This window comes from Gracilinanus agilis, chromosome 5 (genome assembly GCF_016433145.1).
Source record: "Gracilinanus agilis isolate LMUSP501 chromosome 5, AgileGrace, whole genome shotgun sequence".
Lineage (NCBI taxonomy): Eukaryota > Metazoa > Chordata > Mammalia > Didelphimorphia > Didelphidae > Gracilinanus > Gracilinanus agilis.
The window spans coordinates 187,392,916-187,408,331 of NC_058134.1; the positions used below are offsets into that span (position 1 = coordinate 187,392,916).

General features: G+C 34.8%; 1 protein-coding gene across 2 annotated transcripts in view; it reads right to left on the reverse strand.

The window, feature by feature from the left end:
• SLCO1A2 (solute carrier organic anion transporter family member 1A2) overlaps positions 1 to 15,416 on the reverse strand; it is a 43,909-nt gene that overhangs the window by 5,095 nt on the left and 23,398 nt on the right. For both annotated transcript variants that reach the window (XM_044679778.1, XM_044679779.1), the window contains 3 exons: positions 10,515 to 10,710; positions 5,996 to 6,161; positions 4,176 to 4,348 (listed from right to left, as the gene is read on the reverse strand). In XM_044679778.1, coding sequence (XP_044535713.1) covers positions 4,176 to 4,348; positions 5,996 to 6,161; positions 10,515 to 10,710 — 535 coding nt within the window. The remainder of the gene's footprint in view (positions 1 to 4,175; positions 4,349 to 5,995; positions 6,162 to 10,514; positions 10,711 to 15,416) is intronic.

The window sequence follows — 15,416 nt, forward strand, 5'->3', positions numbered from 1 at the left end:
AAAACTGATCAACATATTGAAAAAATGTTATAGTGATAATATAGTTCCTGATATATAAGAAGTCCTTAACAAAGGTTTTTTGATTGATTGATTTTCATTATTCCTTTGTACTTATACATATAGTACTTGGTTTTTTAATTCTCAAATGCAATGATCATATATTATTGTGTGATAATTATCATTGTTCATTTCCTATTCCTATACTAGACAGAACTCTATGAAGGAAGGATCTTCTTTTAGTTGTCCATTTATTCACTCAGTGACTAATATGGTACTCTGTGTACCTAGAGGAATAATAAATATTTGTTCAATTGAAATTGTTTGAATCTTTGTAAAGGAAAAGGAATGCCAATCTTGCTGCCTAGCACCAGACTTGCTAAAGGAAGAAATCAAAACTATTGTTTCAAAGAGTAAAAGTTCTCTATGATCAAAATAATGGAATTTTAGCAGTTTAAACTCTAGAAGAATTATAGAAAATAGTTTTCCTGAAGTCAAACTAAGAAGTTAAGGAAAAAGAAATAAAAGACGGTTGAAAGAGTACCCAAGGAGCTACCTGATAAGACTAACCAACGCATTGTGATTTCAAGTGTAATAACATATTCAGATAGCCTATTGGAAAAAAATACTTTTCACAAAACTACCATATGAAAGAGTTATTGAAAGGACTTTTTTCTCTATTAGTGATTTGCCTCTTGCTATAGTGGTACAAGAAAAAGGTTGCTAGTTCTACAGTTCACTGTGTGGCTGTTATTGTTTCTTTTTATTATTAAATCGCCATAGTAACCTATGTGAACCTAGACTACTTGACAGTCATGGAAGGATTTGGATCAAATATATTCACACTGAAGTTATACAAATATCAGGTTGGCTTGTGGAAATTATCTTTGCCAGTAAGGAATGGAAGTTCCAAAGCTCCATCTTACCTGGGATGCTTTTTCTGATTGTCTAAGTATGGTGGCTAGGTCTGATTGACTAAGGAGCTGATTGTCCTGAGGCTCTCCAGTATTAATTCTCCTAATTGGTCTGCAGGAGAATATTTCCAGATATGAGCAAGGGTGTTTCCCTTGATAATTTCCTTGCTATTATTCTATTTATTTAAGTGCTTTTGCTTCAAGTTAATGTGTCCTTGGGGTTGATCGAACAAAAAGAAGCATTAGATAGGGGTTAAATAGATGCTGACCCAAAGCACAACTTGAATCTGGGAGTAATTTTCAGGGGTTTATGTTTGAAAATGACTCAGATTTTGTTACAGAGGAAGAAAATGAGATCTGAAGAAGTAAAATAAGTTATCTATGGTCATGCAACTAGAATGAGTATCATCTGGGACTAGGAAAATTCTGATTCCCATCCTCTTTCTACAAGACTTCTTCATTTCACTCCCAGCAATGTTTCAGGCTCACTGATGTTTCTAATTCTTGTTAAAGGAAATATTGTTCCACAATGAATGATGATTTAAAATGCAAACACCCCTTGGAGAGGTAACACATGGACTTACATGCCTACTAAAGTGTAAATGATGTGACATTTGATATTGGATCCTTTTGTTGCAGCAAAGTTTTTATCAATTAAACTTTGAGTATCTGCTTTACACAAAGGGTTTTGATAATATGCACCTTGGAGATCAAATATGTCCTTTTCAACTCTAACTTTTATGAAACCTACATAGTCACTATACTCTAGGAGCTTACAATTTAGTCATATTGGTGACAGGGCTTATGATGAGGGCTAAAAAGGGAGAGCACAATGGAAACCCTAGGAAAATACTGAATGGGAATGGTCCACATAGGAAGAGAAAAGGAGAGTCCAGAGGCATTGGAACCTAACTCACTACATTCCATTCTCCCCTAGGGCTGACTCTGATGCTTTTATGCATGGAAATTGAGAACATCAGAACTATGGATAAAATAAGAAAGTGGAAAAAGCCCAGTGATTGTTATAGTTGAAGGTATATCTTCTTTATTACTTCTCTGTTAGGAGTACCAGACTCAATCAGAGACCTCAGCCAGTACCTTAATATCTACTAGTGATGGCTAAAAGGGTTCATGACACAAAAAGTGAAGAACTTCTGCTCCACAAGAATCATTTTTGTGTCTTGCTGATGAACTACTTCACTTAAGACCTTCATTCTTTCTAGTTAATTAATTATGTCCTATGAGTTCATCACTTTGATTAGACAACTAGCTATTGATGGATAAGATCTAGAAGAAAAGTGGTTCTTAATAAAGATTCCTCAGTTTTACTTTGTTAGGTTCATTTGGTAATTAAAAGCTCTTCTAATTTATGAAGAATTGATTGGCTCCAGAAAGAGGAAATTCTAAATGAATGGGCCAAGAAACTAATAAAGTAAGGTGATTTTAATAACCAAGGCTGAAAGTAATAACCAAGTACTGAAACAACAACAAAAAATTATCCTTTTGCAAAGGGGTCCTAGATAAGTCTCTTTATGTGGCTTTATGTAACTTTTGGTGCCTATATATAGGTGTCTCATCTCCTTAAAGGCAAGAGCTGGTGGTGTAGGTTTAGAGTAAGAAAGACCTAAGTTCAAATATGCCCTCAAACACTTGCTAGCTCTGTGACTGGGCAAGTCATTTAAATCTGTTGACCTCAGTTTTCTCATATATATAATGAACTAGAGAAGCAAATGGCAAACCACTCTGGTATCTTTGCCAAGAAAACTCCAAATGAGATCATGAATTGTCATTCAAGACTGAACAACAGCAATGCATATGCACAGTGGGGTGGTTGGAGAGACTTGAGACTAGAAGAAGGAGGGAGAATTTTGCCTTTTACTTTTAATAGCAATGAAGGGGAAAATGCACTGGATTTGAATCTAAAGGTCATGGTTCAAGTTTTGGCTCTGCTATTTATTAGCTATGTAACTTTGACCAAACATTTTACATTTTAACCTCAGTTTCCTTCTCTATAAAAGGAGAAGAATGGAGGAGATGGACTTTAAGATCCCTCCTAGCCTTAAAATTCTATTCCACAGATCCAGGGGCCATGTATTGATCCTCCTCCTTTCATGGCCTAAAACTTACACAAACTAGATTAATTATTGGCAAAAACTGGAAAGTAAAATCAATCAACATGCATGTCTGAAAAGATACACCCCTTGGCCAGAGGTAGCAGTATAGTATACATAATAAACAAATGTAAAGTTGCAGTTTCATATGCAGCAAATCTAAATTTCAAGTAAATGACAGATGGACACCCAAAAATAAATAAATAAAATAAAAATTAGGCCATACTCAGAGTGCTAGTTCTGAATCAGCTTTCATCAGCTTCATTGAGGAGGCCAAAAAGCACCTACAATTCAAGAGAGGAGCAGCAGATGGCAGTAACACCAAATGACTTTCAAGAGTTTCAGATGGTCCTCAGACTTTGTTGTTGTTGTTGGGTAGGTGGGTCATTTGACTTCCCTTTTAATGAACAGAGTACACAAGTTTTCAACCCTCTCACCCATTTAATACAAATGGCAGAGAAAGGAAAGATTTCTCAGTCCCCTTTTAAGTGATTTACTATAGGTTTCTAAGCTGTTGTTTAATTCCATTAACTTTATCTTCATGCTTCCACTGGGAAATTGGTATTGTTGGGGCCTTTGAGAGTCAGTGACTAAGACTTATTTGTGAATGATGCAAAGAATATGGAAAGATGTACTTTTTACTCTGAAAATATGATCAGATTTATTTAAGCAGTGGCAATAGTACTGTGATTTGTGTTTTGTTCATGTTGTGAATTTTTGTCCCTTTTCCATCATTTGGCAAGACATCTTCAGAAACAGTTTTTACAACTTGGTCCTGCTCATATTAGGTTGAGAAAGGATATCCTTTACCTATTTGCTCTGGTAAAGCAAGGGAAAGGAGTGGTAGAATGGTAGGTCAAGGAAAATTAGCAATTAGCTCTTTAAATTATTTCTTAGTCTGAACAATACATTGCCATTTTTCTTGGCCCATGGTCATCAATAAGCCAACCAAGTTGACCAAGTTACATTTAAAGCATGGACTATATTTGAACTCTATATAATTTTAATCACTGTGGGATATATAAAAAAATAGAAGAGACAGTTTCATCCTCAAGGATCACCCATATGCTTACACAAAAAAAACAGGTAACTTTTAAAATAATGAGCAATCCAGATTGATGATCCTCAGTATTAAAAAAGAGAATCTTCCTACCTTAGAAAGACCATGTATCCAGGTATTGCAGCTAAAGAATAAATGAAACTGCTAAGTGCTGACAATATCAGAAAGTACTGAAGCATCAGAGAGCAGGCTGGACTACTGCCACATAGTCCAAGAAAGGCTGAAGTATTTCTTGAAGATGTAATGCAACTACAGTTTTGGAAGCTCTGTCAAAAGAAACAGAAAAGAAATAATGTAATTAGAAGTATATTATTTACTCTTTATGACATAATGAAAAAAGCCTCCATTAGGAAAAAAATTGAACTGAAAAACTAAATATTCTTCACTAAAAAAAACTAGATCAAGATGAGGGATATTAATTAAGAGACCATTTTCCCTAAGGCCTTGCTTACTTTTTCAGGCTTTAGGAATAAAGCAGAACAAATAATTTTCTTTATAAGACATCCTGTGGACATGTTCAGATATACTTATACTATGTCAACTATTTTAAAAGCAAATTTTGATATATATATCTCCTAAATCAATTATGTCTAACCATATCAATTTCTATTATTGATTTATTGATATATCTATCTAAAATCCTAGACAGATTCAGAAAATGATTTAAAATGATGCAAAGCATTTTGGAATATTATGAAATAAATTAATAAAGATCATACTTCTTTCCCTTTTCCCTTAAAATGCTTAAATATATTTATGTATAATATATAATATATAACAATATATAAATATATTAGACACATACATATATACAAAAAAGCAAGCATTTGTGAAGTCTTTCTCACAATAGTAATTTTTTACCATAAAAACATGATTTTATTTTGAAAATATAATTTTCTTATTGTTTCCCAATGTAGCAACCATATCTACTAGAGTATATTAATTTTTTTTCATAACATAGGTTCTGAGTCCACACTTAGTACTCCTTATACAATCACAACTTTGATTGTAAAAACAACAACAAAATGTCAGGCAATTTCATTGCCTCACAATGATAATGAATTCATTTGTCAAAAGAGAATTATATGGGGCAGCTGGATGGCTCAGTGGATTGAAAGCCAGGCCTAGAGACAGGAGGTCCTAGGTTCAAATCTGGCCTCAGACACTTCCCAGGTGTGTGACCCTGGACAAGTCACTTAACCCCCATTGCCTAGCCCTATAACAAAAAAAATTAATACAGAAGGATATATATATAAAAGATATTAGGGTTTAAAAAAAAGAGAATTATATAAAAATAATTTATCCATGTGATTAGAGTTTGATTCCCTTATTTTACTTTGGTTATTTAAATATTCCAGAGTTCAGTATGCAGGGAAATTTTTTGGAGGGAGGATTATCTGGATAATTATCTAAATGCCACCCTTTGTTTTGCTAGGGACATGTTGGTGAAGGTGTGGCATGTATGCTCTAGTAGTGTGCAGGTGGAGGCTGCTCCGTTCTCCCTCTTCACCATGCCCAAGGACATCTTTTGCATGCCATGCCCTTCTGTCCAGCTGCCCATTGTGAGCATTTTTTCCCTCCACTTTCTGGGGTAATGCAGGGGGCTCAAAGGCCCCTTGAAAGTGCAATTTGGCCATACGATCTCTAAAAGGTTTGCTAACACTGTGCTAGGTGGTTTTAAATACTGAAGAATTATTTTGATATCAGGACAGTAAAATCTAGGAAGCAAAAAAACAAGCCAAAATATATAGAAACCAGTTATTTCCCCCTGCAAATGTATATGCAGCATTAATTTAGATTTTAAGAAAAATTTGGAAATTGTAATTTTTGATACCCAAATGATACCTAGGCTGTTTTCAGTTGTAAAATGCCAGTTGAGTTCACAAGTTTCATAAAGAATTTCTGTGTATTACCATATTTATTCCTGTTCCATAGTATGTCTCACAACCAGCAAGACAAGCTGACATATAAGACAAATTATTATCTCCACACACAGGATCCCATATTTTATCTTGGCAATTGCAGTCAATGTTGCAGTCAGCCAGTAAATTTCTTTCCATATACACATCCCGTTGTGTTCTGTAAATGATTTAAAATGATACAAAGTATTTTAGAATATTATGAAAAAAATTTAATGAAGGATATACTTCTTTTCCTTTTCCCTTATAAAATGTTCAAAGCAAGTATTTATGTTAGGACCTCCAGCACATGGATAATAATATCTCACAGTACATATTACTTGATGCTCTGTGGCTGCATGAGGGGCAGAGTTGGTGGAAGCTTGGAAGATTGTCTCAATTCTCATCCCCTGGAAAATTCTCCATACTCTCTAATGGGGAAAATGGGTTATAAGGACCTAATGGAGGTGCTTGCTACTTTACATGTCAGCTTCTTCCTAACATCTTCTTTTCCTATTAGAGATTTGTCCTTGAAGGAAATATGGATCTGCATACCTGTTCTCTTGAAGCTAAAGACTAGAAGACTTAGAATCTTTTTTCTCCCCAGGTCACTAAGACAGGGCCTTGAGTAAAATTAATCTCAACCAATAAAGAGCATCATATATAAATGGGTTTTGAATACCTAATTGCATTAACAACTTAATAATTTATAAAACCAATTTCCTTTCAGCAGCCTGATGAGAGTATCATTATTAATAGTTTACAAATGAGTCATTTAGACTCAGGTTGCTTAAATGGCCAGCCATGTAACATGGATATTTTCAGAGATAGTGCTTGAAACGATCTTCTAATTTATCAGTATTCTTTTGATCATATAATATGGTGTCACCTAAAAATATTAATGTGTTACAGTAAAGGTATTGTTAATTATTTCCAGCATATTTATATGCTCCAAGGATCTATGGATCTAAGATGAGAGAGTCAGAAGATAGGAGGCCCTATACCCACGTTGGTGAACCTACGGGGGCTGCTCCCTCCCCCTCTCCACGTGCACCTGAGAACATTTCTCTCATCACCCGCTCCTCTGCCCAGCAGCCTCACTCCCCATCTGGGGTAAGATGGGTGGCTTGCATGCGGCATGGGGGTTGCAGTTTGGGTACTTGGTCTCTAAGAGGTCCACCATCACTGCCCTATTGTCTTGAAAAATGGAATAGAGATCATAGGGAGAGTCAGAACTCAGAAAAAATGTACAGCAGGCACATATGAAAGTCACATGATTACCTCAAATATACATGAGTTTATGTCATGTATTCATCAACTCTTAGAGTGTGAAATCTGGGAAAGAACTTTTCATAGAATCAAACTATAAGAGTATTCAGAGCTAGAAGAGAACTTACATATTTTGTACAACCAAATCTTCCATTTTAGAAAAGGAAAAACAGAGGCATAGGTATAATTGCTCACTTATACACTATATTCTCTATATTTAGTTTAAGTGGCAGAGCCTAAACTTCCTCCAGGTTTTCTGAATGTAAGTCCAATGATCTTCCTAACATGATATTCTTCCCCTTTCAAATCAATACTTATTTACTGTGCATCTATCATTTATCAATCATTGGGCTAAGTGGGGATTCTAAATAGAATTATAATTTAATTTAATTTATATCTATATAATCCCAAATAGATTCATGTGAATATCACATAATATATTACTCTGACACACCAATTGATCTGTGACCTAATCAATGTAGCTAGTCCTTCTAGTGAAACTGATTATAAATTGACATGGGACCCAGCCACTGTTTTGGGATTCTTCCTGTTCATTCTCTTCATATAATGGTGATAGTAATGGTACATGTAAGCTGTCCCTTGGTTTTTACTAGATCTTAGCACTTTGTTAATCCACCTTTTTTTTATCATCTGTTTCCTTGATAACAACTGTTTTGGGATTCTTCCTGTTCATTCTCTTCATATAACAGTGATAGTAATGGTACATGTAAGCTGTCCCTTGGTTTTTACTAGATCTTACCACTTTGTTAATCCACCTTTTTTTTTTTTATCACCTGTTTCCTTGATAACAGCTTTTCTATAATTTCTCCTTTACAATTCCTTGGTTGAAATTTACATAATCTCTTCATATGCACTATGCATCTATCTATTACTTTAAGTTTTCCTCAGTTTTAATTCTTTGGAAACTACTTTGTCCTGTGACTTTTAGCCATACAACTTCTCTAGAAAATTGCTGACATTTTTCAGGGGGCTTTTGTTTTAGCGAGAAGTTTCAAGTCATTAAATGGTGGTAGGTTCCTCCTCCCTGGAGACCTTTGACCAGAATTAGGATGACTATTTACTAGGTATGTCATAGTGGGGATTCCTTTTGGATATTACTTGAACTAGGTAGCTTCTGAGATCCATTCTAATTCCCAAATTCTTTAGTTCTATGAAAAAAAAATGTTGCTGCTCAGATATGAACAGCTAAAAGGCAGAACAGTTACTTTCTATAAAACCCTTCTAATTGACAACTTCAAAAAAGAAAGAAATCGTGCAATAGGTGAAATAGTCACAGGTTGTTCTAAAAGGTAAGTGATTGGCTTCCTGACCTGTGGCCTGGCATACGGTAAAAACCTCATGAGTTATATCTTGGGAACTTAAAGACTTAGAGATGTCACTCAGCACTTAGACTCTTCCTGACCCCATTTGGCTACCTGTTGCCTGCCACAAGAAGCTTATGATCAGGAGCCCAGGCATAGTGATCCTTTGTGACTACGGACCACTAAACCCTTCCCTGCCTCTATATGAACTGGCAGATTCTGATTTGGTTCAGCCACACGAAGAAAAAGAAACAAAAGAAGAAGGCTATTATAAATGTGTCAGCTATCTATGTGGCAAAAGAACTATAGACTAGTAGGGAATAACACTACATGGTGTGATGGAAAGGGGACTGAAAATCCTCTGGTGCCAATCAGCTTTATACCAGAAATAATTCAAGGCAGAGAATTCTATATTTCCATTACAAGAAGGCTAAGGCAGCCTTGGGAAATCTGACAGGTGAAAGAGTCAAGGAATAAGTAGCAAGAAGGCCTAAATAAAAGCAGATAAATAAATCAAATCCTGAAGAAAGAATGAGTAAAACTATATAGAGAAAAATATTGGTAGTGAACCAATATTGTCTCATGAAACAGAGAGCACTGGACTTCCTAGAGCTCATAGAACAACAGCAAGAAATTTCAGAATGGTTCAAAAGAGGAGTTGATGATTCATGATTCAAAAATATATCTCCTTGGTCATTACTTCCCTACATGTCTTGCCTCTCCATATTAGAATGTGAATTCCTTGAGGTCAAGGACTGTCTCCACTTTTGTTTTTGTAGCACCAGAGTTTATCACAGTGACTGGCACGAATGCTACTAAGTGTTTTTTCCATTCATTCATTTAGAAGAGAAGAAATTGGGACTGAGTATTAGAAGTTAGAGCTCTAAATGTAGAACTTAAAAACAAAATGCAGAGTAGGTAACATTGAATCCATGATGGAGAATGTTTCCAAAGAAGCACAAACTGTGAGAAGGAAAGAATTAACAAATCTGGAACACAGAAATGCTGAATTAGAGGGATAGTTGGCAGAAGTAAAAACAAAGGAATGATACTAAAAGAACATATGAATTCTATATAAGACTTCAATTTTTGCATACTTTTTGCTTGGATAAATGTGTTTGTTTTCTATTTGAGATTATCTTTTGTGTGACAAATGCTTGATGGGAGGGAACTAAATAGGCTGATGGTAAGCTAATACTGATTCTTTAGTAACCAAGGCTTATGGTTTTTCTTACTTCCCATCTCCAAAGAGGATCATGCTTCTAGACTATAAACATCTGCTATGCAGTAGAAAATATGAGTCTAGTCCAATGCTTCTCTTTGAGAAAGAGCAAAGGATTGAAAAAGAGCAAAGCCATAGTTATCCCAAAATCTGCTTGCATGTATGTGTGTGTGTGTTGTATTATGAGCTTGACATAATAAGTTTTGTCAACTTTCAATTACCAAGACTAATAGGAGTCAGAGAATAGTTGATTTAAAAAAAAGATGATCCTGAAATTATAGATTTATGGAATTTTAGTAAAATAATTGAGATTACTTAGATCAGCTCACTCATTTTACAGATTAATTAAATGAGATGCTCCTACACTTGTAAGTCATGGAACTATTTATCTTCTGACGCATAGCCGAGAGCCCTAGATTTTGGAATGCAGTCATATATACACAGAAGAACAAATACATTTTCTCTAAGGCCTTGATCCCAAACCCTAACCTATTTCATTTATTGCTAAGCACCTAGACCCATCTGTTCAAATATGGTAGTATTGAATAGATGGATTGAAGGGGATGTAGAAAAAGGCCTGGGGTAAAAGTAGGAAATCCAAAAAGAAAGTAATCTTTTCATGAAGACAAAAGGAATATTTAATTTTGTATACGGGAGGAAATTATGTCCCAAACTTAAATTGGCATTTTTAGGGGAAAATGTCAGATTGAAGTGAACATACCCTTCATAGGAGACAGTTAGGCCAGCAATTGGAGAATTATCACATATTGTTAAAAAACATAACATGTTCAAAAAGTAGTCCAATAAAGAGATGCAAAATGCTATGTAAGCCGCTTGTTTCACATTTATCTTGAACTTCTTCATAATGAAGCCACCAGCTAAATATCCAAAGCATATTGGAGGCAAATTATAAATACCTATAAAAACAAATAATATTGAAATTTACAAACAGCATTAGATGAAAGGAATACATCTATAATCTTCTAATCACCGAAGCTTTTCTGCTTGCTCCAGGTAATTAACATTTTAAATTTTGCAAAAATTAATTATTGACCTTTATTTCACCACCTTGATACCTATTCCAGACAGGTATGACTTGAAAAAAATGTAGTTTATATGATTTTTAAAACATTTTTAGCAAACCTGGAGGATTTATACAATAATATTAGATTTTAAGTATCTTGTGGACAAGAAATCCTATCCTGCACTACTTTTGTACTCCTACTCCTATCTCTAATAGCACCTAAAAAAATGTTGAGGAGGGTAGGTGCCAAATAGATATTTGCTGATTGTTTTTTTTTTTAACCCTTACCTTCTGTTTCGGAATCAATAAATACATCAGTTCCAAAGCAGAAGAATGGTAAGGCAATTGAGATTAAGTGACTTGCCCAGGGTCACATTGCTAAAAAGTATCTAAGGCCAAATTTGAACCTAGGTCTTCTCAACTCCATTGTATTCAGTGAGAGTCATTTAGCTTCCCCTGGTTTCTTAAAATGGTTCAGAATTTCAAGGGATAGTCATTAATTACATTCAGCTCCAATTCGGAAAATAAACAGGGAAACATTGTAACAGGGCTAAAATTATAGACTATGTCACACATCATATCTTCACCTACTGAAGTGAATTTGGATTTGAAATGGATTTTTGATATGATTTCTAGAGCTAAGGATCTTCTTTGAGAATCTCATTTTAATTACACTAAAGTTTGCCTCTAGAAGAGGATTCCTTTTCATTTCAGCTATCATGAGTTTGTGGAAAAAGAAAGATCATTATGAAATTGGTCACAGTTTTTAAAAATTTGAACAAGTGTTCATGTAATTTTAATGAACTGGCTTTTTTATGCAGTGTGAATGAGGCTAGCAATGTAGATTTCTTATAGGGTCTAATAGACAATAAATATGTATCTGTGTGTTTGTGTATGTATATACTAGAATGTATGCATGCTACACATGAATATGCCATGTGTGGAAGAAGGTGTGTAGATTAAGGGAGAAAGTAAATTAGGAACTTTTATAGGGATGTCAGGAAAATAGAGATATAGGGCATTTTAAGAGAACACTAGATTGGTTGTCAGTACAAAAAATGGGAATGGTACAGGATGTTATTGTCTACTGAAAACAGCATAGTCTCAGGACTTTCAGGTTATTTTACCTTTCTGTTATTTTAACATTTTATTCACAGCCTTCCTTTTGTGCAACCCTAATCTTTTCAGTAAGAAAGTTCAACATTTTTCTTAATCATTCTTCTAACAAATCACAAAACTGATCAGACTCTCCCAAATCCAATAACTTCCTTTTCTAATCCCCTTTAGCCACATACTAGCATCGTTACACCTCATCGTTACACCTCTTAGAATTGTACTACATTTATACTCTGAAACTTTGGAATTCTGCTTTCCAATTATAGTCTCTAATTTCTCTGCCCCCACTCCCTCTTTTATTTATATTAAGCTAACTTTTTGCCCTAATGATATTTAATCCTTTGACTCATCTATATTCTCAGTCTATGTCTTCTATTCTTACTTCATTTGCTCCCCTAAACTCAGCCTTAATCACATGGCTAATTACTTGTTTCACTATCTCCTTCCTTGGGACTCCTTACTCTAGGGCAGTGATAGGAGGGCTCAGTAGATAAAAAGCAGGTCCTAGATACAGAAAGTCCTGGCTTCAAAATTGACCTCTAATACTTCCTGGGTATTCTGGGCAACTCAATAAGCTCAAATTGCTTAGCCCTTACTGCGTTTCTGCCTTGGAACTAACACTTAGTCTCAATTCTAAGACAGAAGGTAAGAATGAAAAAAAAAAAAAGAAAAGACTATTTCCTTGAACTTTAACCACTCCAAACTTGTTCATTCTTAGTTTACCTCTATCATCCAGTGTCTTTGGTCTTGCTCCAATGCTACTGAATAATGAAAGAGAAATTAAAGTGAGTTCACATCACTTATTATAATACATTTATATTGTATAAACTCAGCCGGGCTGTCACTATTATTTGACAAACCTTAAACTTGACCACTGTTGACTTTCTCTCTTATTCCCTGGAGCATGTTTCAAATTTTCTCTTTTCTTCTTCCCCATTTCCCTTCCCAAAACTTTTAGTAGATGGTCTATTTCATGCCAAAGACTGAAGCAATGTGACAGAAAGACTTTTAGCCTTCCTCTTCCATTCTTTAATACATCTCAGCACTCTCACCCATTATCTTTTCCTTCCTTCAGCACACAAAACATGTTGTACCTACTCTTATTAAGGCTAATGTCTCTTTTACAATGGATTCCATTTTCTCTTGCTTACTCTAGATCCTTGTTCCAGCAAATATGCCACTTATCACAGACCTTCAACTCTTCCTTTTTCACTGGTTCCATTTAATTTGTTTAGAAGAATACCTATCCCCAGTAATTGTTAAAATTCATCCATTGATCCATCTCTTGTGATCTAACTACCACATCTTCCTTCTTCCTTTCACTACTAAACAACCCCCAAAGTTTTCTACATCCAATTTCTCCATTCCCTTTCTATTCTCAATATCCTTTTCTATCTCCCTTCTGCTCCTGCCATGCTCCTGAAAATACTTCCAAAGGTCACCAATGATCCCTTAATATTCCAATACAATGACCTTTTTTGCCATCCTCATCCTCTTCTTCATTTGACACTATTGACAACTCCCCTACTATTAGGTTACCTTCCTTCCTCCAATAAAGAAACTTTGTACTCTTCTGATTTTCTTTCTAACTCAGTCTGTTTTCTGGATTTTCTCCTTGCCTAACTATGGGTGTTCTTTGTTCATGCAGAGCTTTTTTCTTCTCATCTTACTCTTTACCATTTCCCTTGGCAAACTCATTCACTCCCATATTTTTAATGACTACTTCTCTAAAGATAACTATCAAATGCACACTTTCAACTCTGATGTCCTTATTGAGTTCCTGTCTTGCTTTTCTTACACCCCAAAGGACATCTTTACCTCAGTGACTAAATGGTACCTGAAAGTCAGCAAGTCCAAAATTGAGCTCATTAACTTACCTCTCAAAACTCTTCTTTCTTCTTTATTTGTGGATGTCATCATTTACTTGGTATCCACTATTCAAAATGTTGAAATTCTAAATCTTCCTTCCCCTTCAGCTCTCATTTGTAACCAGTTACTAGATCCTGTCAACTTTTATAATATCTCTCACAATCAATTATCTTCTCTCTATTCTTATTGCCGCCACCTTAATTAATACATTTCCTCGTTAGCACTAATCTGAGGTACCTCAAAAACTTTATAACAGAAAAAAATTATAACAGGTCTTCTCTAATTACCTTTTCCCATTTTCTTTGAAAAAACCTTCACCTTCTGTTTTAGAATCAATACTAAGCATCAGTTCCAAGGAAGACGAGCAATTAGAGATAGGAAATTGAGGTTCAAAATGAGCTACCCAGGGTCACACAGCTAGGAAGTGTCTGAGGACAGATTTGAATCTAGGACAGTCTTACTCTTTTTGCATCCCTCTCTTTATTCTTTATTCTCAGAATAATGTTTATACAGTATAAAAATCTGGGCATGTCTGTCTTTTGCTCAAAAAACCATTAGAGTCTACCTATTGCCTACTGAATAACATTTATACTCCTTTGCCTTGTATTGTAAGCCTTTCACAATTTGATACCCTCATTTCTTTCCATTTTTACTCTTTATAATACTCTTTTCCATGTACTCTCTGAGGCTCCATTTAGACTAGGTTATTTTCTTTATTAAAAATATAAACTATATTTTTGCCCATTATGTCTTTGTTTATGAAGTTTTTATGCCTAAAATATCTTCCATTCCTCTCTTCATCAGTTGAATTCTTAATCTTTAAAACTTTAAAACTCAATACCACATTTTCCATTAAACCTTCCTCTGTTTTATCCATTAGTAATCACATTTCCCCTAAAATCTTTAACAAAACTTTGCTTAAGCCTCCCTAATATGTTGGTTATATATCATGTTCTATAGCTATCTAGGTTTTTGAGTATCTGTCTTCTAGATATTAAACTTCATAAAGTCAAAGATCAATTCTTGTTTATACACTGTAGTTCTTTAACCACCTAGCCAAGATCTCTATATGTAATAGCATTAAAAATTTTCTTAAATTGTTTTGAAGAACAAATATTAATGAAAACCATAAGACAGTAAAAAAGAAACTAGGTAAGAGAAACTAGCTAATTAAAACCAGGAGAGATTTTTGTGGTTTGGGGCATAAAGGTTTAAAACTAGAAACAAGGGATGAACCTGCAAATCAGCAAAGACTCAGCAATTTGAAGAATAGGACCGAAAGTTTGGGTCTTTAAGTGGGAGCAAACATTTTAAAGTACATTTAAAAATATGTAATCCACGTCTATTCAGTTTAAGCGCAGGAGTCAGAAATTTGCTGACACTGTGGGATAGTGTAAGGCCAAATGGGCCTGGAGAAATTCTTGCTCAGGCCTTTATTAGCTGTATGATTTTGAGCAAGAAAAGTAACCTTTTGGAGTTTTAGTTTCTTCAGCCATAAAATGAAGAGGATGAGCTTGATGACCCCTCAGGTTTCCCCTACTTTAAAATTTGTATTCTATGAAATCAATCACAGGAGGATTATTTGGGCAGTGGTATAAAAGGGGGAAGTGTGGG